The sequence below is a fragment of the Ostreococcus lucimarinus genome, chromosome 7 (assembly GCF_000092065.1).
Source record: "Ostreococcus lucimarinus CCE9901 chromosome 7, complete sequence".
NCBI classification, from domain to species: domain Eukaryota; kingdom Viridiplantae; phylum Chlorophyta; class Mamiellophyceae; order Mamiellales; family Bathycoccaceae; genus Ostreococcus; species Ostreococcus sp. 'lucimarinus'.
Genome location: NC_009361.1, coordinates 578034 through 602502, shown reverse-complemented (window position 1 = coordinate 602502; position 24469 = coordinate 578034). Strand labels below are relative to the sequence as shown.

The following is a 24469-nucleotide window of genomic DNA, read 5'->3' as shown; positions in this document are numbered from 1 at the left end:
TCGCGCGCGTTCGCGCGCCGCGCCCAGTCTCAATCTCACACACGGATTTCACCCCGTCGTCCCCTCGTCCCCGCGTCGCGCGGCGCCGCAGATCGAGCCGACGTCGCGCGCGCTCGTCCCGCTCGCGCCGCCGAGCGCGCGCGCGCGCGCGCGACCGCATCGCTCGCGCGTCGACGCGCGTCCAATCAAACGACGGTTCGGTTTCCGCGCCGGCACCGGGCGCGCAGACTAAAAAACAAATTCAAAAAGCGATTCACCGCTCGAACGCGATTGACGACGCGGCATGGCGCGCGAAGAAGAGCTCACCGAGTACGAGCGCGAGCGACAAGCGAAAATCGAAAGAAATAAAGCGCTGATGGAACGCTTGGCGCTGGCGAAGCTGGCGAGCGAGGCGGGGATCGGTGGAGAGGGAGACGGGCCGGGCCGCGGACGAGGGCGAGGGCGCGGACGCGGCCGCGGAAGAGGACGAGGACCGAGAGTGAAGAGAGAACCGGCGAGACAGAGCTCGCGAGTGGAGAAATTACGGAAAGAGTCGAGGCTGACGTCGTGGCGCGGCACGCGGATCGAGCGACCGTTGAGGACGCATTGGGCGTTTGAGGTGGACGCGGACGTGGGGAGTCTCGGCACGGCGACGGAGGAGGATAGAGGTTTGAATGGAAGATTGGTGCCGAAGAATTACTTCGTCGAAGGGTACTGCGGTGATGAACCGTACGCGGCGTGGACGGATGACGTGGGTTGGCACCATTTGATATGGGGGAATGATCGTGTGAAGGAGAATAAACGACACGTGCGAACGGATGAGAAAGGAAGCGCGACGGCGAGCGGCGCGGCGGTGATCATTTTGCAAGAGTGCGCAAGACGTCGGCGGCGACTTTACGAAGACTTCATTGTTGAACGCGCGGAGAAGGCCTTAGATTTGTTGATGGGTAGTCCAACGCCGAGCTGGTACCGTCCGTACTACCCGACGTACATTGACGAGCGCGCGAGGGCGTTGTGGGCGCCGATTGTCAAGCACGCACCGATTCCCGTCGTGAAAGAAGATGAACTTGACGAAGAAGAAAAGACACGACGGGCGTTTCGCAAGCAGTTCAAAGAGAACAAGTTCCAGAATTGGGAAGTGGACAAGATCGACGTCTTAGACGGTGAAATCGCCTCCCACTGCGTACAATGCGGCATCAGCAAAGAAGAGACACCAAAGATGCGTCTCGGTCCAGATAAGCGACGCTCTTTGTGCACCGCGTGCGGATTGTTCTATGCTTGCATGGGTCACACGTATCGGCCGATGGGATTCGCGGATAACTTGAACTCTACTGTTGAATTCAAGGACCTTCAAATAAATGGGTATGTCGAGGTGAAAGAGGAGAAGAACGTCGAAGTCACGGACGATGCGGAGGCGCGATGCGAGCGCGTGGCGGTCACGTTATCCGTATCCGACGCTGGCGACCTAGTGTTGAACGTGGACGTCGTCGAGGATGACAGGATGGAAGTGGACGTCGCCGCCGATGACGGTTTGAGTCGCTACGAGCGAACCGAAAAGGATTGGGAGCGACACTCAGAACCCTTATCGACCCAGTATCCGGCTGTCAATCGCTTCTTACCAGGTGCACCGGTATCCACTTCCACGATGCTCATGAGGACGACTAGAGGCGTGGTCGAGGACTACCCCATTGACGCTGTCGATTGGTCGTCCTTGCCGCACTTCACTAAACTCGTCACTCTTGCGAGTACGGGGTTGATTACCAATAGACAGGTCATGGCGGACGAACTTCCGGAGGAGCGACTGTACCAGCGAGCGGTACCCTACGCCGCGCACTCTCACCTCAAGCGCATGGTTGAAACGGGGAGATACGAAAAGTATCAACTCAATCTCACCGAATCGGAGCGGTACAAACCCGTCGAGTACGAATGGAAGCCAGACCAAATAGATGGTGACACGCTATTCGGGTACTCGGAAGAGCAAGTGCAAGACTCCCTCGAAGCGCACATGGAGCGGAAAGTAGAAGCTGCGGCCATGGACGACGCCGACGAGACGAAACGAGAAATGCTCGCAAACATTGCTTTGGAGGATCTCGACGCAAAGCGAACGTTTGAATACCAGGTCCTGCGAAGCATCGAGTCTTTTGAAAAGGCTGCAGAGAAGTCAGAACGCGATGCTGAGCGCGAGCGTGAGCGCGAACGTCGACGTAGAGATGCTGAAGAGGAAGAGGTTCGCCGCGAGGCTGAGATGGAATTGCACGGAGGGAGGCGCGTGGTGTGCATGAAGGAATCCATCGGCTACAGCGCCGAAGATCTTGCGGCCTACGAAGGCGAGGAAGATATTCCGGATCCAATCGCCATTACCTGTGCCGGTCACGTAGGCATGTTACAAACAATGTGCAAATCGCGCGCTGAACGCATACACGATGTCGCTTCAGACAAAATAGTCGGTGGGGGCGAATTCGAACGCATGTCTGGCTGCGGCAGCTCAAAAAAATGGCGAAATTCGTGCCGCGTTCTCAATCCCGACGACACGCCTGGCATTACTATCGGCGCGCACTTGGTCGAACGCGGCGATGAAAAGGGCGATGATGTCATCGGACGGCGCATAGCGGTCTGGTGGGCGACAGAGCAGCTGTTCTACCTCGGGAATGTTGAAGCTTACAACGTCGCGAACGGCGATCATTCAATTAGGTACGACGATGGTCAACTGGAGGACGTCGCGCTCTGCATGCAACGCGTGAAGTGGCTCGATTCGGACGTGCTTGTTCCGAACGACGAAGAGGAAGCCGAGGACGAAAAAGCGCCCTCTCGTCTCCACGTGCGTCCGCCAGGCGTTGCAGGCTCTGAAGAAGCCACCGTTCGAGTTCCACTAGGAGGATTTAGCGTTTACACGCGTTTGAAACCATCGACGACGACGATGAAGCATAGCGAGCGTCGTAAGTGCTTCGAAATTCTACAAGCTGTTCGCAAAGTCGAAGCCGATGGTAGAAGCTTATCTGAACCGTTCGAAAGGCTCCCTTCGCGCTTCACCCTACCTGATTACTACGAAATCATCAAGTGTCCGGTCGACTGTGCGGCGATCGAGCGAATGCTTCGGAAATCCATGGCTGGTTACCCGAATGTCTGGTTCTTCCTCGTCGCGATGGAGCTCATGTTTACCAATTGTCAGCGCTTTAACGATCCCGCTTCGATGCTCTACAGAGACGCCGAAGTCCTGAGAGGCGTCTATCTCAAGGCGGTTCAGGAACGGTTTCCAGGCCACCCGGTGCCATCAAAGAACATTTACGACAACGTAGATGAGCCAGCGTGGGATAAACCAGTCGATGATGGCGTGATTGAAGACGAAGACGATCCATTTCCGCAGAAGTACGTTCAACCAGAGCTCAGACAATCAAACACACAAGCCGCCCCGCAAAGGAAGCGTCGTGCGCGGTATGATTCGGATTCTGAGGAATATGTACCAAAGCGAAAGTCTCAACGCAGCGCGCCGAGAGATCGTCGCGTGCCGAAGAACCCGCTCGACTGCGCGATTTACGTCCTCTCTCGTGTTCACGGAAACGCAATGCCATTAAATTCGCTTTATGAAATCATGGTCGAGAAAGGTGTGGATTGTGGTCTTTGGGGACGAAGACCACTCGCGGCGCTTGGCGCGCTATTGCGACAAAACCCGCTCGTCTTTCGTGACGCTCGAGGTGGGGAAGTCTGGGAACTGGTGAACAAAGTGGATGTCGATACCGATGAAGAAATCGATTACCTCGCGGATGACGGTCGAGAAGAGATGAGCGAAGACACCGCGGAGGCGTCTCCGCCGCCGGAAAAGATAGAGATGACAAAGCAAGAAACGAGCGCGTGTCGGAGCGTTCTGGCCGCTATTCGCGCGAGCAAGGACAAAAAAGGACGCAAACGCGCGGATCCTTTCGAGTTACTTCCTACGCGTAAGGCTTTACCCGAGTACTATCGCGCCATCTCTGCGCCCATCGATCTCGGCAGCATTCAAAAATGCTTGAACGCGGGCGGTTACCCCTCGACGTGGATGTTTTGCGTCGCCCTCGAGCTCATGCTTTCCAACTGCCAAAACTTCAACGAATCGAGCAGCACGCTGTACAAAGATGCCGAAGTCTTACGCGGCGTCATCGCGAAGACGATCCAATCTTTGTACCCTGGTCATCCCGTTCCCGAGCGCGACTCTCCGTACGACGCCGCCAAGTGCGTCGAGCCGCGCTGGCGCCCGCCCGCCGACAAAGGCGCTCCCAAGCCAAAACTTCGTTTCACCATGAAAACCGTCTCCAAGTAGCCTCAGCGCTTAGCGCGTCGTTCTTTCTCTGTCACATCACTCACCGACGAAAGAATCAAACCTTCCTCCCGCGCCCTCGATTTCAAACGTCACTCACTCGACCGCGGCGCGTAAAAAAGCCGCGGCCGTCGCGCGTCACCGTCGCGCGCGCGCGATGTACGCCCAGCCCGACGCCGGCGGCCTGTCGAAAGACGACATCCGCCAAGCGTTCCGCGAGTTCGATCTCGACCGCAACGGCTACGTCGGCGCCGCGGAGATCGCGCACGTCCTCGCATCCATGGGCGAGAAGGTGACGGATGACGAGATAGATGAGATGATTTTAATGGCTGACACCGACGGCGATGGGCAGATATCGTTCGAGGAATTTCACCGGTTGATGGCGCAGCTGAGCGGCGCGCCCGTGGCGCCGCGCGCGGGGGGCTACGGCGCGAACGTGGGGCGACAAGGAGGACAGTACGGGCAACCGCCGAATATGGCGTTGAATCGCGGCGGCGCGCCGGGACCGGGAGGAGGGTATGGGTACGGGAACGCGCCGGGAGTGCAGTATGGGAACGCGTACGGTGGAGCGCCGCATCAGATGGGCGGAACGTACGGCGTGGGAATGGGCGCGGGCGGTGCGGGCATGATGGGCGTCGGCGGCGGCGGAGCGCCGATGGGCGGGATGGACGACGTCGGCGTCGGCGGATCGGGCGGGATTCATGATTTAGAGTCGTTCCGAAGGTCCCAAGGGCTCGGTACGGACGCGTTAAAAGCAATATACAAGGCGTTCTTGGAGAGCGATAAGGATGGGAGCGGGCGCGTGGACGTGAATGAATTCGTGCGCATGTTGCGCGTCGATCGCACGCCGTTTGTCGAGCGTCTGTTTTCCATGTTTGACACCGATCGCACCGGTCTCATCGACGTTAAGGAATTCATCGTCGGTATGGCCAACGTCGGTGGCGAGGCACGCGATAATAAGATTCAGTTCGCGTTCAGCGTGTACGATCTCGACGGTTCGGGGTACATCGACTCGAGCGAACTGCGCAAAATCATTTGCGCGACGAATATGAGCACCGACAAGCAAATCGAACGCAAGGTAGAATGGCTCATGCGTCAGTGCGATACCGACGGCGATGGGAACATATCGTTCGAAGAGTTCACGACGCTGTCCAAAAAGTTCCCCAACATCGTGTTTCCCGCGTTCAATCTCGCGGGGAGCATGGCTGGAATGACGTAAGGTCACGCCGACGCGCGCCGAGACACTGTAACAATCAACCCAAATCACCACTCCGCGACGCGCGACTCGCGCGCGATGCCGGGTTTCCAGAGCCCGTTCAAACGAACCGATACCGACACATCGGATCCACCTCGCGCTGACGACGCACCCGCGTCGACCGCGTCGCCCGCGGCGTCGAAAAGCGAAACCACGCACTCTGGGAGCGATTCCGGACCGAAACGCAAACGCGACGAAACGAGGACGGCACCGCGCGATGCGACGCCGACGGGCGCTCGAAAAGGCGCGGAAGCGCTGATGGATATTTCTTTGAGCGAAGTTTCTATAGGCGCGGGGCTGGAGCGGCGCGAGAGCGACGGAGCGGGTGCGGAGGATGGTGGCGTCTCGGAGACAACGAAGACGCGCGGCGCGGCGAGATCGGAGACGCCGGAGCGCGACGCGATGGATGATGTCTGGACGACGTTTCATGATTCTTTGAAGCGCGCGGAATTGGCGAAGAGAATATCGAGCGAGGATGAGATGACGAATACGGTGAGTGAGGTGCGGCGGGTGAGTGAGCGATTGCGAGATTTGTGGTCGACGAATGCGACGAAGGCGAGCGATTTAGCGAGGCACATGTCGCAACGATGCTGGAATTTCGCAATCGAGAAAACGGCGTTGGAGACGACGGCGGAAAGCGGGATTGTGAAGAAGGAAATGATTGGTCCGTTGCTTGATTTGAGGTACTTCGCGTGTGAGTTGCTGGACGCCGCGTTGGGATTTGCGGATGGCTTCGCTGTGAGCGCTGGGGCGCCTGAAATTTCGAGTCTCGCTGTCGGCATTTCAAATCACTTGACGCTCGCAAAGTTGCTGCACGATGCGGGTGAGTTCAAGGCGGCGGAAGAGCAGTTCGTGATCGGTGAATCATACGGTAATTCGTTCTTGAACCGAAATGGCGAATTCGACGCCGAGACAATGTTACAGACGATTGAAGCCGCCACGTCACGCGCAAAGAACTGTTTTTATCTCGGCAACGTCGCCGGTGCTCGGGACTTTTTTCAAGACGCCAAATCGCTTTCTGAAAGCGAAAAGAATAAAGGAAATGAGACTATGTGCGTAACGACATTGATCAGCGCGAAGATAAACTTGGCTGAGAATTTCGTGGTTTCAGAAAAGCTTCAATCAGCAGATGACGAAGCCGTGTTCGACAGAAAAGTTGGTTTCCTCGTCAAAGAGCTAATCGCAGCATACTACGACTTGTTCACGATCACTCCGAATTCTTGGTCGACGTCTTCCCATCAAGATAACGCGGCGCACTTTGATTTAGATGAGAAACTCGTGTGCGAGGACCACCGCCTGGTTCGCGCCGATGGTTTGTACATTCGCATCTTGCATAACCTTGCCAGACTATTCATTCACGGAAGAAGGTACAACGAGGCTCTTAAAGTGTTGGATAAAATGAAAATAATCAAGTCTTACGCGAAAAAGTGTGAAAATAGTGATAACGTCTTGGCTCGCGATTTGCAGGCGTTAACCGAATCGTTTCTCATGGACAACATGCTGATTGAAGCGTTCTCAGGGAGTGGTGAGATTTCGAAAGCGTGCAGCATACTCGAAAATGTACTCAACGATGAAAACTCTGTTGTGAATGTCCTCCATACGTGCTGTGTCAATCTGGCGAAGAGCGAATGCGGCGCTGGCGCCGTTGCGTCGTGCATCGCTCCGCTCGCCAAACGACTGAGCGGCTGTCCAAAGGCGAGACGACAAGAAATGATTACTGATATCTTTGAAGCTCTACTGGATACGACGCTCACTGTAGATGAACAAGTAGCAAACGATGTTCTGTCTTATATGGATCGACTTCTTACAGATACCGATAGTTTCAAGGAAATCGGTTTTTCTCGCGACGGGCAATCTCGTGCATACGCCATCATCTGGAACGCTGCATCTGACATGTACATGCAAAATAAGTACTCACTGGCACGAAAACTGTTTGGTATGACGCTCCCATTATCGTCACAAAGAAAGTCGAAGACCGTGAGCAACGCAGCGGTACCGGTTATCCGGCTGCAAGTGATGTGCGATCTCGAGAATGGCGATATCGAACAAGCAAAGGAGTCGCTGCGAAGTTTGCTGGCGGACAAGACCGCGACGGATGTGTCCACAACATTGTTGAACGTAAAGTTTCAGCTCATTTCTGACGACGTCTCGGGCCTGGGAGAATCGATTCGAACGTTTGCAAAGGCAGGTGAATCTGATGCGTTGTTATACGTTGCGGGAGAACTCGATGGCTCAAAGCACCACGCCACGGCCGCAGACGCTTTTCGTAGCCTTTACGATATGATTTTGAACAATATGGGTACCGATAATATGATGAAGCAAGAGACTTTTATATTTTGCAGTTATCTGCGACACGTAAAAATGGCCAAAATGGGTGACTTTGACTCGAAGACGTTTTCTGAATCAGCCGAGTTGTTCAGCGAGTTCATGAAGCGAGCGTCGAATTTGAATCTTCTCACAGATGTTCGACAGGCACGGTATCTCGCCGACTTTTCGTGGAATACTGGCCTCGACGCGTACGAAAAGTCGTCAGAAACAGAAGCGGCCTATCAGTTTATGTTTTTATGTGCGCTTGTGATTTCCAAATTAAACAAGATTCCAGAAGGTTTGGATGCAGACGATCGTGCAGAGTATGGCTATCGACAAGCAGTCGCGCTTCTGTTGTCCATCGCATCGCTCACCAGCTATAACCCAGCTACTGATGTAGGAGACGAACAATCTCGGAAAGAACGCGAAGCGAAGAATATCGCCCGCTCAAAGGGTGCGATGGCCAATCTCCACAGCTTGTTGAAAAACGCTGAAGAGGAAAGGTACGAAGAGTTGCGAAAGGTTGCGAGTGTCCTTGAATATGAAATCGCTTGCGCCCAGCGTGACGTCGCGTTGCAAGGCAAAATAATCGAAATATTATCGACAAAGACGTTGGATGACGAAGCTTCAATAAACACGCTCTTGATGATTGCCGACCGCGGCGCGGCGATGAGAACGTCTGATTTGGTCACCGTTTCGAGAGCATATGAAGCGGTTGGGAAAGCTATGAAGAAGTATTTGATTCAAGACGTTGCTCTCATCGCGCGATTAATGCGTAAACAAATTCAACTCGCTTCGCGAGTGTACAAAAGCAAAGACGACGTGATTCACTCGCTTTACGACTCGGCCGAAGAGTTCCTCGCACTGCATCCTTCATATCCCCCAGTGGAAGCGCAGTGGTTGCTCTCAACTTGTTTCAACCGTGCCGTTCGACATGAGAGATCGATGCGAACGAAGGAAGCAATCGACTGGCTCAAACAAACGCAAAAGCTCATTTCAGCGCTCGAAGAGATTTTGCCAGATGCCGTCGAAACGTACTCATCCATCATAAACGACAACCTCGCCGTGTTGACTGTTGAATTGGACGCAGCGTAGATATGAAACACGATTTGCTACGACTACATAATGATATATCACACCGCTACTCTGCTGTTCTTTCGCGTTTTTGACGTCTAACTTTTGTAAGCGGTAATGGCGCTCGACAGTGCGTCGAAAACCGACTGGGCTTCAACGAGCGTCATCCCCGTCAAGCGCAACACGGGTTCTTCGTAATGTCGTATCGGGATGATGATATCAGCATTCTTCCAACCGAATGGCCGCAACTGTGGCATCCTCTTCGTTGACGTCATAGTCTTATACAACACTCCACGACCTGACCCGTTGACTGGTAAAAACACGCACGATTGGCTCGCCACCGTAAACTTCCCCAAGTCGCGTGCTAAGCCGTTCGCACGCGCGCAGACGCACGTGGCGATCACTTCCTCATCCGCCGGCAGAGTGGGTGGCTCCATTCGCTGCGCCGTTTCTACGCTGACAACCTCATCTAAAGTCTCGCACGCATGATCTGAAATTTGTGCGACTTGAATATCGTGCATGAATACCGGACGCTGCAAGAAGCAAGGATTCGTGCGAATCACCGCGACGCACGAATCCCTCTCTCGAGCTTGAATGTTTAACTCGGTGTGCATTCCACCGAATTCACTGAAAGTGAATGATCGACGATCGTCGAATGTGATGCGAAGCCCAGGCGTACCATCAGCAGCATCGATACGCGAGATGTTCGCGATTCTGCGAATCTCTCGGACGACCGCTGTCTGGCTGTCGTGCGGGTGATCGATGCTCATTCCAGATGTCGAAAACGCCAATTGCGTAGCCGTGATGTAGAATCGTCCTATTAAGCCAGAACCATCGCGGCAAACCCAGGCACCGAGTAAAGAGTCGATACTCATTAACTGTTCGCCAAAGAGTGCTTTTAGACTCATTTTCGTAATCAGCATGCTCTGTTCGTTGTAAAGATCCATTGCTGTTGCGTCGTTTGAACGCTGACGCAAAAAGCGCAAGATGTCTTGAACGGCCACTCCACCGATCGACCGCAGTCGGATTTGTTTGCCATGCGCCGAAACGATCGATCGGGACAATACTTCTTTCAACTGCCAGAATTCTCGCATAATCTCGATCGTGGGCGTAAACCATAAATTCAACAAACGGCGCAGTCTGCCTTCGCCATCCTTGAGAATTGACTCAGGCTCGCCGGCACCGTCGCAGTGGAAGAATTCTCTGACATCTGCCATGAGCTCGACGACTAAGGAATGTTGCATTTCTGTGAGCGTTGGTAATCCTCTCCAACGCTCACTGGCTTCTAGCGCTCCCTCCTCTATCGGTCTGTGTAGGATGAGTTGTTCGATCGCATCACACACCCCTTTGTGCATCGAAGACAACGCCAGTCGAAACGCCCCTGGCGCAAGCCTCTCGTTCATAAGCTTGAGCTCCGAGTCAATCATCATGAAGACTATGCGTACCGCCGCAGAACGTGTCTTTTCTTCCTTGTCAAGAATAGCGACACGAATAAACGGTGCAATCCGTTCTTCGATCAACTCCGTTAATGACGCAATGACGTTTGCGCGAACGGTGCGAAGTTTCTGTACAATTCTGTTCGCGAAGAAATCAGTATCCAGCATTCTTTTCTCGTCGAAGACATGGACTTCATCGTCCTCAAACAATATCACTTGATCGTCATCGATACCATACTCCGAGCTCGCTTGACGCTTGAGTGTCTCGTCGAACTCCGACTTTGACGAACACCACAGTAACGGCATCTCTTCCATGAACGGTTCGATCGCGAGGATGCACTGATGAATATTACTTAGACGCGTGTAAAAGTTACCAACCATCAGAGACTTTACGTCCGAAACATTCGCCGTCTTCGTATTCTGCCCCTTTGAGTCTTGCATCAAATGCAAGCGCGCGTTCTGGATCGCCTCCAAGCACGCTCTTTCATAAATATTGACGTACGTCTTAAACACTTCATAGCACATTTGACTCAACGATGTAGCGTTGAACGCCGCTCTTTCGCCGTGAAGAATGTGATCTTGCGCTGCTCTATCGATGTTGTAGAGTACACAAAAAAGATTGACGCACGACATACTGTGCATCGCTCCTCTTTCGACGTCCACGGGCTCTAAATTTGTTCTTTCGCCATCAATTTCTTGCTTGACCCACGCAACCAGCGCATGGTGTACTGTGCCTAGCGTTTCATCCAAAGCCGGCTGAAGGAGCCGATCGATGAACCGGGACGAAATCGGCTGCATAGCAAGCACCAAATCATATCGCTTTAATGCCCTCCTGTGCGCGCACAGCGCATCGTCTAGTGCCATCATCCCGGAGTCGTAATCAGGCGGGCTACGCATGCTCGCGATCGCCTGAAATACTTCAGTAATAATGTTTGCGATGAAAGCACTCGACGCCGACGCAGCCTCCGAAAGAGCTTCTACTTCGGACGGAAACTGCGATAAAATCGCAGCGTCGAGCGGCAAACGTTTGGTGAGTTTGCATATCATAGACGTCACGCACGCAACCGTGGGAGGGCCCTTTGTCGGATTTTCCCTCACCATGTGCTCGACACAACGTTTACGCATGGCCTCGCGAACGACCTTTTTCAACCGCAACACGAGCCGAGTGGCTGAAATGCTCCCAAGGGTCAAAGCAAATAATGGAATGATCGCGCGGGCGATACTGGCAGAATACTCCATGTCAAGCACATCGACGAGTTCTTGCTCGGCGACTTTTGCCGTCGGCAAAATATTGCACAGCTCTGTTTCTAGTTGTTTCGACATGAGCGCGGAAAGTTCGTCAAACCGCTGCTTCTCACTCGCCGTAATTCGATTCACCGCAATTGCCGCGAACACTTCCATTGTGCAGTGGCGTAATCTATCAAGTTGCGGGCGTTCGAGTCGCCAATCAATGCAAAGCGTAATCATTTCGGCCAGTGCAGCAATGGACGGGCATGCGCCGCGCTGATCCACGAAGCTGCGCACAAGCTGTTTTACATTTGGCACACTCGACTTGTCGAGCGCCGCGAAAAGCACGGCGGCATCTTTCAGAACGTCGCCCTTCGCCGTCGCGATCTGCGTCGTTCCGTCGTCAAACGATTCGACGAACTTGTCAATGCGTACGATTGCTTTACCGTAGACCTGACCCGGTGACCCTCCACTCTTCGGCCGCTCGATGAAAATCGTGAGCACGTGCGGTTCGTCTTTTCTCGTCGTCTCTGCTAAATCTGCGACACAAATGGTGGCGCTTCCTCTAATCTTGCCACTTGTTTCCCCGACGTGCGGCGACATGACGGCGTTGGCGCGCATCCTATCATTCGCATCGACTGCACTCTCGTCGACGGATTCGTGCGCGTCGCCCGCGTAAAAGTTGAACTCAATCGTGTCATCTTCGGAAACGGTCAATAACGGAGTCGTGGCGTTGAACAAAACGCCTCCTTCTCGCGAAGATGCGCGAGATGTCGACGAGTATGCGCGAGATGTCGACGAGTATGCGCTCGCCGTTTCTTCCCCAACGCGTGAAAGACGTACGACGCAAGTAAGCGGTTCGCATTCAACGGCTGCACTTTCCGAAGGCGCGTACGCGAGCTCTTGAGCGTCGTCATCGATCGCCGTCGAATCTGCGCCGCAGCAAGAGAACATTCCACCGCGGCCTTTCTTCGCGATGGGCGTAGACTTTGCCGCGACGGCCGCGGTGGTGGACGCCGCGGCGACGGACGCCGTCGCGCTCGCCACACACGCCCGCAAGCCGACCCTCGAACGAGCTCCACTCGTCTTCAAAACCCTCAACCGCGCCACCGCACGACGCAAGATGTAATTCAACGCCTCCTCGTCCTCGTCTCCCTCGAGCAAGCGCGTCTCCAGCGCGTCGACGATTCGTTCGCGTTCTCGAATCTCCCCTCCCCACGCGTCCATCGCCCGCGCCATCACCGCTTTCGTTTTCGCTTCATCGACGCCCAATCCCCTCAACATCGCGCGCGTCGACGCCAACCGCGTCTCGATGTTCGAAATCGTCGCCGCGTCGTCGCTCGCCGCGCTCGGCGTCGTCGTCGCGCGCGCCGTCTCCTCCAACATCTCATTCGTCAACCCGCCCTCTCCGAGCGTTTCTCTCGCGCACGCCTCCAACGCTCGCGCGCGCGTCGTCGTCTCCTCCTCCGCATCGCTCGCGAAGCGCAAACCGAACCCCTCCAGCGGCGCGTTTTCCCATCGCGTCGCCGCGCGCGCCGTCGTCGTCCCGCTCGTCCCCCAAATCCCTCCCTCGGACGCGTGAAACGTCCCGCATCGCCGCCATCGCCACGGTCGCGCGTCCGCGGCGTCATCCGCGTCGTGCGCGCGCGACATTCGCGACGCATCGCGCTCCCGTCGCGTTCCCACCGCCATCTTTCCGCGTCTTTTGCGCGAATTCCAAATGCGTCAATGAATCACCGCTTTTCGCGCGCGTCTCGCGTCGCGGCGACGCGCGACGCGCGTCGTTCGCCGCGTCTGCGGCGCATCCACCGACGCGTCGCGTCGCCGCGCGCGCGTCGTCGCGCAGCGTCGCGCACTGTCGTCATTCGTCGACGCGAATCGATTCTTAAATTAAATGTCCGACGACGACGACGACGACGGCGCGCCGCTGTGCTGCGGCGAGATCCTCGCCCGCGTCGCGATCGACGGCCACGACGCCCTCCGACTGCTGACGATCGACTGCGGCGGCGACGCGCCGCTGAAGATCGCGACGAACGCGCCGAACGTCGACGTCGGAAAGAAAATCGTCGTCGCGCGCGCGGGCGCGACGCTGCGCGACGGCACGCGCGTGACGGCGCGACGCGTCGGCGGCGTCGTGAGCGAGGGCGTCGTGTGCGACTCGACGATGGTCGGGTGGTCGGGCGGCGGCGCCGGGACGGCGGCGCTGCTGCCGAGGGATCACGCGGTGGGCGCGCGAGCGCCGAAGACGCGGCCGCGACTGGACGGGAAGACGACGGACGAGGGGGCGCGAGACGCGGCGGCGAGGGAAACGCAAAAGGCGAGGGAGAGGGAGGAGAAGAAGGCGGCGCTGGCGGCGAAGCGCGCGGCGAGGGACGCGAAGAAAGCGGCGAAGAAGGATGGGGAATCGTAAACGCGCGGCGAGCGAACGTCGAAGTCGCCGCGACGCCGCGTCGACGCGTTGTGATGATTAAAATGAGTGATGCGCGCGAGCGCGAACGCGCGCGCGACGCGAGCGATGCGCGATGAATCGCGCGGTGGCGTTCGGTGGAGCGCGTCTCGATCGGCGCGCGGCGCGCGCGTTCGACGCGAGTCGCGTCGTTTCGTCGGAGTTTGAGACGACGAGAAACGCTTACGTGGAAGATTTCTCACACTCGCGCGCGTCGACGGTCGAGGTGAGCGCGAGCATGGCGTACAAAATGGTCGGCCGATCTCGCGCGGGTCTCGCGCTCGCGCTCGCGCTCGCGCTCGCCGCGCTCGCGGCGTCTCAAGATACCGATGGAACCAACTTTGTCGGTTCAAGTTCCGTTGTACCCGACGATTCAGCGACGACACCCGACGACACCATCGATCCATTAAACGCCGAGGCGATCGTGACCTTGACGATGATCGAAGACCCTTTTCGTTTGGACGGCGCGGATTGGTCCGAGTCGTCGATGGACGACGCGTCGCGGGACGTCACCGTCGACGACGCGACAGTTCTCGAAGTTCTCGATTTGGCGTTTCACGGGGGATCGACAATCACTTCCCACGAGCACTTTCCACGTCGATTCGGGCCGCGTGATATTGATTTCGTGACTTCGTTTGACGTTGAGCCTTTCGGTATCGTCGATCGGCGATGGTGGGACGGGGACGTCATCGAATTCTCTTACGAAATATGCGACGGTGCGCTCGGGCAATTGGCGCTGGCTTTTACGATTTCATTTCTCGTTTTACTCGGTCTTTACTTGCTCACAGCGAATGACGACGACGAAGAGTGCGAGTGCTGTCGGCGTGGACGCCGATGTGGAACCCTCGTCGTCGATTCGCGCGCGCTTGAACAAGAGCTCAAATTGAATGGGAGCGCTTTCTTCCCGCACACGCACGCCTTGGACGACTCCGTCACGAAGCAATGCTCGGGCGACGTCGAGTACGAGTGCGCGAAAAAGTGAATTCAGCGAGCGCGGTCGCGAGATCGACAAGTTTTACTGTCTCGTTTAGAGAGTGCAACTTTACCGGTACTGTTTATTATCTCGCGCGAATTAGAATTATTTATGCGACGGCGTCGCCCTGCTCCGTCATCAGCCGTTCCGCGATGAACATGTCCTCCGGCGTCGTGACCTTCAAGTTGAAATAACTCCCCGGCGTCACTTGCACGCGCTCACCTAAGGCTTCGACGATGGATACATCGTCCGTCACCTCAAGTCCCTTACTATTCACGAGATCGTATCCCGCTCGCAACAACTCGGGTCGCATCACTTGCGGCGTTTGCATCTCCCAAAGCCGACTGCGATCGAGCCCCTTATCGATGCTCAAATCCTTATTCACTTCCTTAATCGTCGCCTTACTCTGCACCGCCAAAACCGCCGCACCGTACTTTTTCGCGTCGTTGAAGCACCGCCTCGCATCCGTCGCCGCGCACAGCGGTCGCGCGCTATCGTGAATCGCCAACAACTCCGCCCCCGCCCGCGCCGCTTGCATGCCATTATACACACTATCTTGTCGCTCTTTCCCCGGTCTCGCGAACACCAGCGGCTTATCGATCGCTTCGCTCTGAAACACGTCGTCGTAGCTCGGGTCGCACACGACGACGATCTCCCCGACCTCAGCCATCTTCGCAAACTTCCGAAGCGACCACAGCGCGATCGGCGTGCCCATGAGCGGCAGGTACTGCTTCGGCATGTCCGCTCCCATGCGCTTGCCCACGCCGCCCGCGAGCAGGACGAAGGACACGGCGCCGTCGGCGACGTCCTGCGTGACCTCGCTCGCCGCGCGCGTTCGGACGTTCGCGCCGCGCCGCGCGCGCGTCCGCGCGACGCGTCGCGCGCTCTCGGGCGCCGCGCGCGCGGGCGCGATCACGGTCGCTCTTCGCGAGAGCATGGTCGCGAGGCGTGCGCGCGCGCGCTCGGCGAGGCGACGAGTGCGGCGAAAAGTGCGAAAACGCTTTATCCATTATCCAACGGGACATCGGCGCACTGTGCGACGCGCGCGCGCGTCTCGCGCCGCGAACGACGCTCTTTCGCCGCGAACGAAACGCATGTCGCTCGCGATGTCGCTCGAAGCGCGCGCGACGCGCGCGCTGACGGTGCGCGCGCGCCGAAGCGCGAACGGGAGTGGGACGGTGGGCGCGGTGGGACCTCTCGCGCGACGCGCGACGCGCGCGCGCGCGAGCGCGGGGGAGGGAAGCGAGGACGCGCCGCCGCGCGCGCAGCCGAATCCGAATCAGATGCTCGTGCTCGTGCCGCCGCATCCGCTGTTGAAGCACTGGTTGGGGGTGGCGAGAAACGTGCAGACGCCGACGCCGATTTTCCGAGCCGCCATGGCGGAGATTGGACGGATTCTGATTTACGAGTGCGGCAGAGATTGGTTGCCAACGTTCGAGGCGCAAGTGCAGGGACCGCTGGCGATCGCGGACGTTGAATTCGTGAACCCCGAGAAACCGGTGGCGGTGGTGCCGATTTTACGCGCCGGGTTGACGCTCTTGGAGGAATCGGCGAGCGTGCTTCCGTCGAGCGTGACGCATCATCTCGGGTACGTGCGCGACGAAAAGACGCTCGAACCGAAGATGTACCTCAACAAGCTCCCCGCGTCGTTCGCGGAAGACGCGCAAGTGTTGATTAGCGACCCGATGTTGGCCACGGGCGGCACCATCGTCGCCGCCGTCGAAGAAATCGTCTCCCGAGGCGCATCTCCGTCCAACATTCGAATCATCTGCGTCGTCGCCTCTCCACCGGCGTTGACTCAACTTAGCGAGCGATATCCGGGCCTCCGCGTGTACGCGGCGATGATCGACGAGGTCTTGAACGACGACGGCTACGTCGTCCCCGGACTCGGCGACGCCGGCGACCGCGCCTTCGGCACGTAACCTCTCCGCGTTTTCCCATCATCGCTCGGTCGCGTCGTGGATTTTAATCACCATCTCTCACTCTTTTCTCGCTTTTCGCGTCCGAGCGCGCGTCGACGGCGATTCCTCGCGTTTCATTCGCTCGCGTTCGCCGCGTCGCCGCTCGGCGCTCAGCGCGGGCTCGGGGCGAGCAGCCGCCACTTCGCGCCCGCGCCCGCGCGCGCGATGCCGCCCTCCCGCGCGCCCGCGCGCTTCACCGGCGCCAAGGACTTCCGCGCGCGCATCCTGATCAGCGTCCTGAGCGGTAAGCCGTGCGTGATTCGCGACATTCGCGTCAAAACCGCCGCGCGAGGCGGCGGTGACGACGCCGTCGGGCTGCGCGATTACGAAGTCTCGCTCCTGCGCCTGATCGATAAGCTCACGAACGGCACGCGCGTGGACATCAGCGAAGACGGCACCGCGGTGCGGTTCGACCCGGGCGTGGTGAAGGGAGGACGCGCGCTGACGCACGAGTGCGCGACGAGCCGGGGCGTCGGGTATTACGTCGAGCCGACGCTGGCGTTGGGATTGTTCGCGAAGAAACCGATCGAATTGACGCTCATGGGGGTGACGAACGACGACGCGGACGTGAGCGTGGACGTGTTTAGGACGGTGACGCTGCCGATGCTGAAGAAACACTTCGGCGTGGACGATGGATTGGCGCTGGAGGTGGAACGGCGAGGGTGTCCGCCGAACGGCGGCGGTCGCGTGCGGTTGACGTTGCCGATTGTGAAAACGCTGCCGACGCTGGATTGGTGCGACGAGGGCTTGGTGAAACGGGTGCGAGGGGTGACGTTTACGTGCAAGGTGTCGCCGCAGAATGGAAACCGCATGGTGGACGCTGCGAGAGGGGTGTTGAACGCGTTCATTCCAGACGTGTACATTTTCACCGACCATCACGTCGGTCCGGAGGCGGGGAAGAGCCCAGGGTACGGATTATCCCTCGTCGCCGAAACCACCACGGGTTGCGTGCTCGGCGCCGACGCCGCGTCCACGGCGTGCGCGTCCGCGATGAGCGAGGCGGCGGATTTAGAATGGGCCGACGACGCCGAGGCGCGCGTGCCCGAAGACGTCGGCCGCCGCGTCGCCGAGGCGCTCGTCGCCGAGATCCAACGCGGCGGCGTCGTCGACAGCACCCATCAATCCCTCGCCCTCATCCTCCTCGCCATCGGTCCCGAGCAAGTGTCCAGAATCCGTCTCGGTCAGCTCACCCCTCGAGCGATCGAAACCTTGCGCGCGCTCAAAGCCTTCTTCGGCGTCACCTTTCACGTGCAGCCCGAGCCCGAGAGCGGCACCGTGTTCTGCTCCGTCGTCGGCGTCGGTCTGAAGAACGTCGCCAGGCGCAGCACGTGATCGCACTCATCTCTCTTCGTCATCGTAGCCATCGGACGTTGTGATTAGCCGTAGCCTCGCGCGTCCGCAGCGCTCCGCGCGCAACCGCCAACCGCCGCGCGCGTCGCCGAGACGCGCGATCGCCCAATTCTCGACGACTCTGCGCCGCACTCCCGCGCGCGCGTCGCACGCGCCCGCCCGCACGCGCGTAAACGCGCCCGCACGCGCGCACGCGGCGCGCACGCGCGCGTGAACGCGCGCGCACGCGCGACGCGCGCGACCGAAGCCTCGACGATTGACGCCGCGATGGGTTCGAGCGACGACGCAAAGTCGCGCGATGCGCGCGAACGCACGAACAACTTCATCCGAATCCAACACTCGGCGCACATCCCGGTCGGCATGAACTTTTTGCGCGACGCCGCGCTGGAGATGATTCCCGAGGGCGATCGAGGCGCGGTCGGGGACGTGATTCGCATGGTTCGGAGCTTGTTTCACTACGGCGCCATGGAAAAACGGGATCGAGTGAAGAAGGATTTCGCGCTGGCGAACGTCAAGGTGGGCGAAGAAAAAAGCGTGGGATACGATGGCGCGCGATTGAACCCCACGGCGTTCGAGGCGGCGAGCGTGGATTTTGTGGGGCAGTTTTGTACGATGATGGCGGACGCCGAGTACACGTTGTTGACGCAAAAGGAATGGGAGTTGGCGAGCGCGGAGGACTTTTTGTTCACGCTACCCGTGCACGTAGATTGGTCCTGTCACGATAAAGCGTTGCTGAAGACGTTTTTGAGCAAGAATCCGGCGCTCGCCGCTGGGTTGTCGCAGTTTAGCGAAAGAGCGTTGGTGTTCAAGCGAGGCACGGGCCTCGCCAAGGCGAAGGGGTTGTTCATCATGCAAAAGATTGAGATGCTTCTCAGCATGCTCATCAAAGAACCACTGTTGGCAATTCTCGGGCAGAAGCAACCGGTTTTCGTGAACGCGAATTCGAGCGATTCGAAGAAGACGTTTGGAGACGGGAAGACGGTGGAGGACAGAAACGCATCTGTGATAGAACGTCTGACGCTGCGAAGGTTGATGCCGAACATCTTCGTCCTCTTTCGCAAATTATTCTCGACGTTAGAAATTCAAGAGCCAACTTTCAAAGAAGTCGTGCTGCTCTATCGCATGGCGAGACCGCTCGACGACGATGCAGCGGGACCTTCTGGATGCGGCCCGCTCATCATCAAGTCGTACGTCGACATTCCTATGGCTGACCTCGAGATGATTTTCCCGGAGAAGACGGTCTCGGTCAAGCTCCAAGAAATGATCCAGAACGGAATTGCCATCGTTGTCGCCATCGGCACTTTGCTGTGGGCGTTTGTTACCGGTGAGATTTGGACGAAGAAGATGCAAACGCTCCTCATCGCGTGCGCCGGTAAGCTCGGGCAGTCGTACACCGCCATCAACGTCGCCAGGACGCGATACTCCGGCATGATGGCAAAGGATCTTATTCAAAAGAGCAGGAACGCACAAGAAGGGATGTTGATGCACCTTTTGGAATCTATGGAGGATCAAGAGATCAAGGAAATGATGCTCGCCTTTGTGATTCTCACCGTCAGAGGTAAGAGCATGACATTGAAGGAAATCGACATCGAATGCGAAGATTTCTTGCGGAATGTGTTCGGTGTCGATTGTGACTTTGACATCGAAGGTAGTATGATCAAGCTCCTTCGCGAGGGTCTCGTGGAACAACGCGCGGGCGTCCTGTACGCCGCGACGCCGCTCAAAACGGCGCTCGCGCTTTTGGACAACAAGTGGGACAACATCTTCGACTACAACGTGGATGCGGTCGACGGCGGCCGCGAAGATGCGCTCGCAAGGTACGCCAACTTACACCCCGACACCGTCGAGGCCAGTCTCCGCGATGCGCTCAATTCCACCGATAAAGAGCGCGCCAAGGTGGTGAACGACTTGAAGGCGCAAAACGACGTCCTCACCAAGGAAGTCGGCGAGCTGAGCAACAGCCTCAAAGGTTTCAATTGGCGCTACTCGTAGAGTGTTTTTGATCTCGCCGCCTCGCCGTTGTAATCGCGCGTCAGTCGCACCGTGTACGCGAACCTTCGCTCGCCTCGCGCTTCGCCTCGCGCTTCGCCGTCCCTCCGATCCGCACACGCGCGCGCGCGTCGTCCGCGCCCCGATCGCTCGCGATGGACGAAGACCTCCCCCGCGCGCACATCAAGCGCCTCGTCAAGCACAAGCTCTCGACGCTCGATAACGTCGACGCCAAGGGCCAATCGTTCGAACCAAACATTCAAAAAGAAGCCCTGACAGCCTACGGCGAGTGCGCGAAAATCTTCATCCACTACCTCACCGCCACGGCGAACGACGTCTGCCGCGATCACAAGCGCTCGACGATCAGCGACGCGGACGTGCTGGCGGCGATCGAGGAGTGCGATTTCGGCGAACTGGTGGACGACGTCAGGGCGACGCTGGACGCGTTTCGCGACGCCAAGAGGACGAAAAAGGCGAGAGACGCCGAGGCCAAGGAAACGAGGGACGAGGGCGACGACGACGAGGTAGAAAAGCGGGACGACGGCGGCGGCGACGGCGCGGCGTGAGCGCGGCGATTGATTTGACTTTGTAGTAGAATTCGTAGTCCTCAGGCAGCCGCGGAGACGCGCGAGCGCCACTTCGCGCCGCGCCGCGCCGCGCGCGCGAACGTCGACGCGCGACGAAGACGAGACGCGCGAACGTCGCGCGCGTCGTCGTCGTCGCGAGCGTCGTCCCGAGATCGTCTCGCGTCGTCCCGAGGGTGTTGACGCTGACGCGAGGTGTTGGCGACCATGTCGGCGCTTAAAGCGCTCGCGCGCGAGATCGCGGGGCGTCCGAGCTCGCGAGCGCCGAGCGCGGAACTGACGCGAGCGCTGTACACGCTCAAAGCGACGCTGTACCTGCTCGCGTGGGGGACGTGCAGCGGGCTGATCATCTTGGTGAACGACGCGGTGTTGAACAGATACGACTTCCCGTACCCGATCGCCGTCAGCGCGACGGGACCGCTGCTGTCGTGGATGATCGCGGCGATTTTAGTGTTGACGAATTCGGTGAAATTGGAGCGCACGCTTTCGCTGAAGGAGTGGCTCGTGACGGTGTTTCCGATCGGGTTCTTCACCGCGGTGACGTTCGCGGCGGGGAATCAGTTATATTTGTACCTCAGCGTGAGCTTCATACAGATGATGAAGTCCCTGTCGCCGTGCGTGGTGTTTTTAATGTTGGTCGTCGTGGGTCTAGACACGGCGACGAAGGAGAAGGTGATAGCGGTGGGTACGATGACTGTCGGCATGGCGGTGGCGTGCGCGACGGAGGAAACGTTTACGGTGTTGGGGTTGTCGCTCATGATCATAGGCGAAGGTGCAGAGGCGATGCGCATGGTGTTGTTTCAACATTTCATGGGCAATCGTGGGTTTGGGTTACTGGAGGGTTTGTTTTACACGTGTCCCGCGAATTTCTTCTTTCTCTCCGTCGGCGTGGCGATTTTCGAGCAGCGAGAGATTACGTTGAGAGGAGACTTAGCCATCGTTCGCGCCAACCCTTGGCCGTTCGTCGCGGTGTCAGTGTTAGGGTTTCTCGTAATGGTGACCACTTTGGGGGTGATCAAGACGTGCGGGTCGCTGACGTTTAAAGCCGCCGGTCAAGTTCGCAACGTCGCAATCATCATGTTTAGCGTCGTCTTCATGGGCGAGAAGACGACGCCCGTGCAGCTCGTCGGATACGCGATGAACGTCTTGGGATTCGCGTATTATCAAAAGTATAAAACAGACGAGGATGTGAGCAAAATCACGGCTTCGAGCGACGGCGAAGTCGAGCGCGAAAAGCTCTTGGACTCGCCGCGTTCGAGCAACGGCTCGGCGGATTTGTGAGTCCATTTAGCAATTATTTCTACTAGTATTTCTTAGACGCGTTGTAACGACGTATTGATGATAGTAATGGTGCATCGTCAGCGTAATAATCTTCGGTTTGGTACAACAAATTCTGACGCGCTCTACGGTTTCCGCCTGCGTCCCTATTTTCATTTCGCTCGCGGCGGGTTCAAAATGGCTTGAGCCCGGCGCTGTGTTCTGTTTATTGTTTAGATTGTGAACCCATCGGGGATCACGGCGCCTCCGAGGATGGTGACGATGCCTTCACTGATGATGTATCCATCCTCGGTGCGATCGAGTTCTTGAATGCCTGCCTCGTTGAGAATGCGAACGTTGGCTCCGATGACGGCGTCGGAATCAACCATGCACTTACGAATGATGGTATTCGCGCCGATATCGGCGACTTTGTCCCCTCCGGACCGCTTCAGGATTTCGTCGCGACCGACCACGACGACTCCTTCCAAATCGACGTTTTTGTCGATCACAGTGCACGGACCGACGATGGAGTTGATGATTTTGGCGCCGTCGCGAATGACGCACCCGTCCGAAATGATTGAACGCTCGGTCAACGAAGATCCGTAAAATGTGTTAGGCGGCAAAAAGTTGGGTTTCGTGTACACTAATCGATCAAAGTCGATCAGTGACGCGGCGTCGCCGCCGGTGGCGACTGAGATGTTCGCCTCATAAATGTCGGCGAGCGTTCGAAGCGGCTTCCAATAACCAGAGTGCTTGTACGAACGTACGTCGTAGCCCGCGTTCACCGCGTGCGGAATGATGTCCCTGCCGAATTCGTGTCGTTCTTCCGCCGGATTCTTTGAATCTCTCAAAAGCTCTTCCAGGGCTGAGTTGTTGAAGACGTACACGCCCATGTTGGCGTTGAGCTTGCACTCGAGAAGCTCATTCTCCGTCGAGCACTGCATAAACTCGAGCAACTGATCGGCCGAAGGCTTCTCGATGAAGGATAAAATGCTCGACGTGTGCTCGTCGACGTCCATGATGCCCAATCTCGATGCGTTCTCCGCCGTGACTTGATCGCACGTCGCGACGGTGACGTCTGCTTCCGACTTCAAGTGCGCCTCCAAGAGCTTGTTGAAGTCCATCGTGTACAACTGCTCGGCGGCCAACACGATGGTGATCCCGTCGGTTTGGTTCGCCGCGCACGCTTCGAGCGATCCGTGTCTTTGCAAACACTCGTCCTCCAAGCGCATGTCGAAACTATGCTTGGTGAGCGAACCGTGCGTGAGGTGCCTCGCGACGCAATCCGCGCTCCCCATCGACCACGTCTCCCCGTGCTCGCGCGTCTGCGACGTCGGCAACACCTCTACGAACCCTTCGTTGTTGTTTCCAAACATCTCCATCGGGAACGCGCGGTTGACGTGCGTCACCAGCGAGTGACTGTTGTATTGCGTCAGCACGTACACCTGACGCATGCCCGAGTTGATTAAATTCGTCAAAGGAAAATCAATCACTCGATACGCCCCCCCCAGATGCACCGCACTTCGCGCGCGCCCACGCGTCAACGGATTCGTCTCGTCCGCCCCCCCCGCGAGCACGACGCACCTCGCGTCCCGCGCTCGAAAATCCCGTCTCGTCGACGCCGCCTCCCTCGACTTCCTCGTCCCGCGCCCGCCCACCCCACCATCTTTCAGCGCCTCCATCGCCCGCACGTGATCCTCCGCCACTCTCCGCACCGCCTCATTCGCCCCATCACCGTCCTCCGCGACCGTCTCTCGCGTCGCCGCCGTCGTCGTCGTCTCCGAATCCGTCGCGTTCGCGCTCTTCGCGTCGAATCGCCCCCCCGCGCTCCGCGCTCGCGTCCCCCCCCGTCGTCCCTCCGCCCTCGCGCGCCTTCCCGCGTTCCCACGCGTCGTTCGCGCGCCGTTCGCGCGCGTCGAAGCGCCTCGCGCCGTCATCATCGCGTTCGATCTCGCGTCGACGCGAATCGATGCGATTAATCGATCGCGCGATCGCCGTCGATCGCGCCGTCGATTCGCCGTCGCGCGGTCGCGTTATCGTCGTCGTACCCTCGGTCGCGAATCCGTGTCGTCGCGCGTCGCGGTCGAGCGTCGCGCGCGTCGCGCGTCGGCTGTCGTCGAGCCGCGTCGTCGCGGTGTGCCGCGCGGGCCGTCGAGATACGCGGTGACGCGGACACCCGAAATCGGGTCACGACGAGTCACGACTCGACGGGGGGGGGGTCGAGACGCGCGAAATATCCGCGCGGGCGTCGCTTTTTTTTGACTTTTACGCGCGATGGGCGTTTTCGTGAGTAGTGTACGTGCGGTTGATGTATACTTGGTACGTGACTGTTTGTACATA

At 58.0% G+C, this 24469-nt stretch overlaps 14 protein-coding genes across 14 annotated transcripts; 11 read left to right on the top strand and 3 right to left on the bottom strand.

Annotated features, from left to right (window-relative positions):
• Window positions 1-283: 283 nt before the first annotated feature.
• Window positions 284-4273, top strand: BRD3501 (predicted protein; the record flags this gene model as incomplete). Its single annotated transcript, XM_001418948.1, has 1 exon — window positions 284-4273. The coding sequence occupies one exon, from the start codon at window positions 284-286 to the stop codon at window positions 4271-4273; it is 3990 nt and encodes a 1329-aa protein (XP_001418985.1).
• A 154-nt stretch (window positions 4274-4427) lies between these two features.
• OSTLU_35710 (predicted protein) lies at window positions 4428-4652 on the top strand (the record flags this gene model as incomplete). The annotated part of the gene is made up of 1 exon (XM_001418947.1): window positions 4428-4652. A coding segment is annotated over one exon (225 nt), but the record flags the coding sequence as incomplete, so codon positions are not given.
• Window positions 4653-5018: 366 nt separating this feature from the next.
• On the top strand, window positions 5019-5411 carry OSTLU_10513 (predicted protein; the record flags this gene model as incomplete). The annotated part of the gene is made up of 1 exon (XM_001418946.1): window positions 5019-5411. A coding segment is annotated over one exon (393 nt), but the record flags the coding sequence as incomplete, so codon positions are not given.
• Window positions 5412-5564: 153 nt separating this feature from the next.
• Window positions 5565-8927, top strand: OSTLU_93057 (predicted protein; the record flags this gene model as incomplete). Its single annotated transcript, XM_001418945.1, has 1 exon — window positions 5565-8927. The coding sequence occupies one exon, from the start codon at window positions 5565-5567 to the stop codon at window positions 8925-8927; it is 3363 nt and encodes a 1120-aa protein (XP_001418982.1).
• A 77-nt stretch (window positions 8928-9004) lies between these two features.
• OSTLU_16226 (predicted protein) lies at window positions 9005-13261 on the bottom strand (the record flags this gene model as incomplete). Its single annotated transcript, XM_001418714.1, has 1 exon — window positions 9005-13261. The coding sequence occupies one exon, from the start codon at window positions 13259-13261 to the stop codon at window positions 9005-9007; it is 4257 nt and encodes a 1418-aa protein (XP_001418751.1).
• Window positions 13262-13463: 202 nt separating this feature from the next.
• On the top strand, window positions 13464-13979 carry OSTLU_32760 (predicted protein; the record flags this gene model as incomplete). The annotated part of the gene is made up of 1 exon (XM_001418944.1): window positions 13464-13979. One exon carries the CDS (start codon window positions 13464-13466, stop codon window positions 13977-13979), a length of 516 nt encoding a protein of 171 aa, XP_001418981.1.
• A 274-nt stretch (window positions 13980-14253) lies between these two features.
• On the top strand, window positions 14254-14810 carry OSTLU_16225 (predicted protein; the record flags this gene model as incomplete). The annotated part of the gene is made up of 2 exons (XM_001418943.1): window positions 14254-14687; window positions 14804-14810. 2 exons carry the CDS (start codon window positions 14254-14256, stop codon window positions 14808-14810), a joined length of 441 nt encoding a protein of 146 aa, XP_001418980.1.
• Window positions 14811-15086: 276 nt separating this feature from the next.
• CMS (2-C-methyl-D-erythritol 4-phosphate cytidylyltransferase (4-diphosphocytidyl-2C-methyl-D-erythritol synthase) (MEP cytidylyltransferase) (MCT) (ISPD)) lies at window positions 15087-15958 on the bottom strand. The gene has a single exon (XM_001418713.1). The coding sequence runs from the start codon at window positions 15923-15925 to the stop codon at window positions 15098-15100; it is 828 nt and encodes a 275-aa protein (XP_001418750.1). The 5' UTR covers window positions 15926-15958; the 3' UTR covers window positions 15087-15097.
• A 313-nt stretch (window positions 15959-16271) lies between these two features.
• Window positions 16272-16910, top strand: OSTLU_32758 (predicted protein; the record flags this gene model as incomplete). Its single annotated transcript, XM_001418942.1, has 1 exon — window positions 16272-16910. The coding sequence occupies one exon, from the start codon at window positions 16272-16274 to the stop codon at window positions 16908-16910; it is 639 nt and encodes a 212-aa protein (XP_001418979.1).
• A 204-nt stretch (window positions 16911-17114) lies between these two features.
• Window positions 17115-18281, top strand: OSTLU_35655 (predicted protein; the record flags this gene model as incomplete). Its single annotated transcript, XM_001418941.1, has 1 exon — window positions 17115-18281. One exon carries the CDS (start codon window positions 17115-17117, stop codon window positions 18279-18281), a length of 1167 nt encoding a protein of 388 aa, XP_001418978.1.
• A 144-nt stretch (window positions 18282-18425) lies between these two features.
• OSTLU_32756 (predicted protein) lies at window positions 18426-20291 on the top strand (the record flags this gene model as incomplete). Its single annotated transcript, XM_001418940.1, has 1 exon — window positions 18426-20291. Exon 1 carries the CDS (start codon window positions 18567-18569, stop codon window positions 20289-20291), a length of 1725 nt encoding a protein of 574 aa, XP_001418977.1. The 5' UTR covers window positions 18426-18566.
• Window positions 20292-20443: 152 nt separating this feature from the next.
• Window positions 20444-20854, top strand: OSTLU_32755 (predicted protein; the record flags this gene model as incomplete). The annotated part of the gene is made up of 1 exon (XM_001418939.1): window positions 20444-20854. One exon carries the CDS (start codon window positions 20444-20446, stop codon window positions 20852-20854), a length of 411 nt encoding a protein of 136 aa, XP_001418976.1.
• Window positions 20855-21079: 225 nt separating this feature from the next.
• Window positions 21080-22153, top strand: OSTLU_32754 (DMT family transporter: phosphate/phosphoenolpyruvate; the record flags this gene model as incomplete). The annotated part of the gene is made up of 1 exon (XM_001418938.1): window positions 21080-22153. One exon carries the CDS (start codon window positions 21080-21082, stop codon window positions 22151-22153), a length of 1074 nt encoding a protein of 357 aa, XP_001418975.1.
• A 125-nt stretch (window positions 22154-22278) lies between these two features.
• Window positions 22279-23961, bottom strand: OSTLU_32753 (predicted protein). Its single transcript, XM_001418712.1, has one exon. The coding sequence runs from the start codon at window positions 23809-23811 to the stop codon at window positions 22363-22365; it is 1449 nt and encodes a 482-aa protein (XP_001418749.1). The 5' UTR covers window positions 23812-23961; the 3' UTR covers window positions 22279-22362.
• Between the last annotated feature and the right edge of the window lie 508 nt (window positions 23962-24469).

Excerpts from the sequence above, each read along its gene's own strand:
- CMS (XM_001418713.1), bottom strand. The coding sequence starts at position 15,925 with ATGCTCTCGCGAAGAGCGACCGTGATCGCGCCCGCGCGCGCGGCGCCC.
- OSTLU_32753 (XM_001418712.1), bottom strand. The coding sequence starts at position 23,811 with ATGGAGGCGCTGAAAGATGGTGGGGTGGGCGGGCGCGGGACGAGGAAG.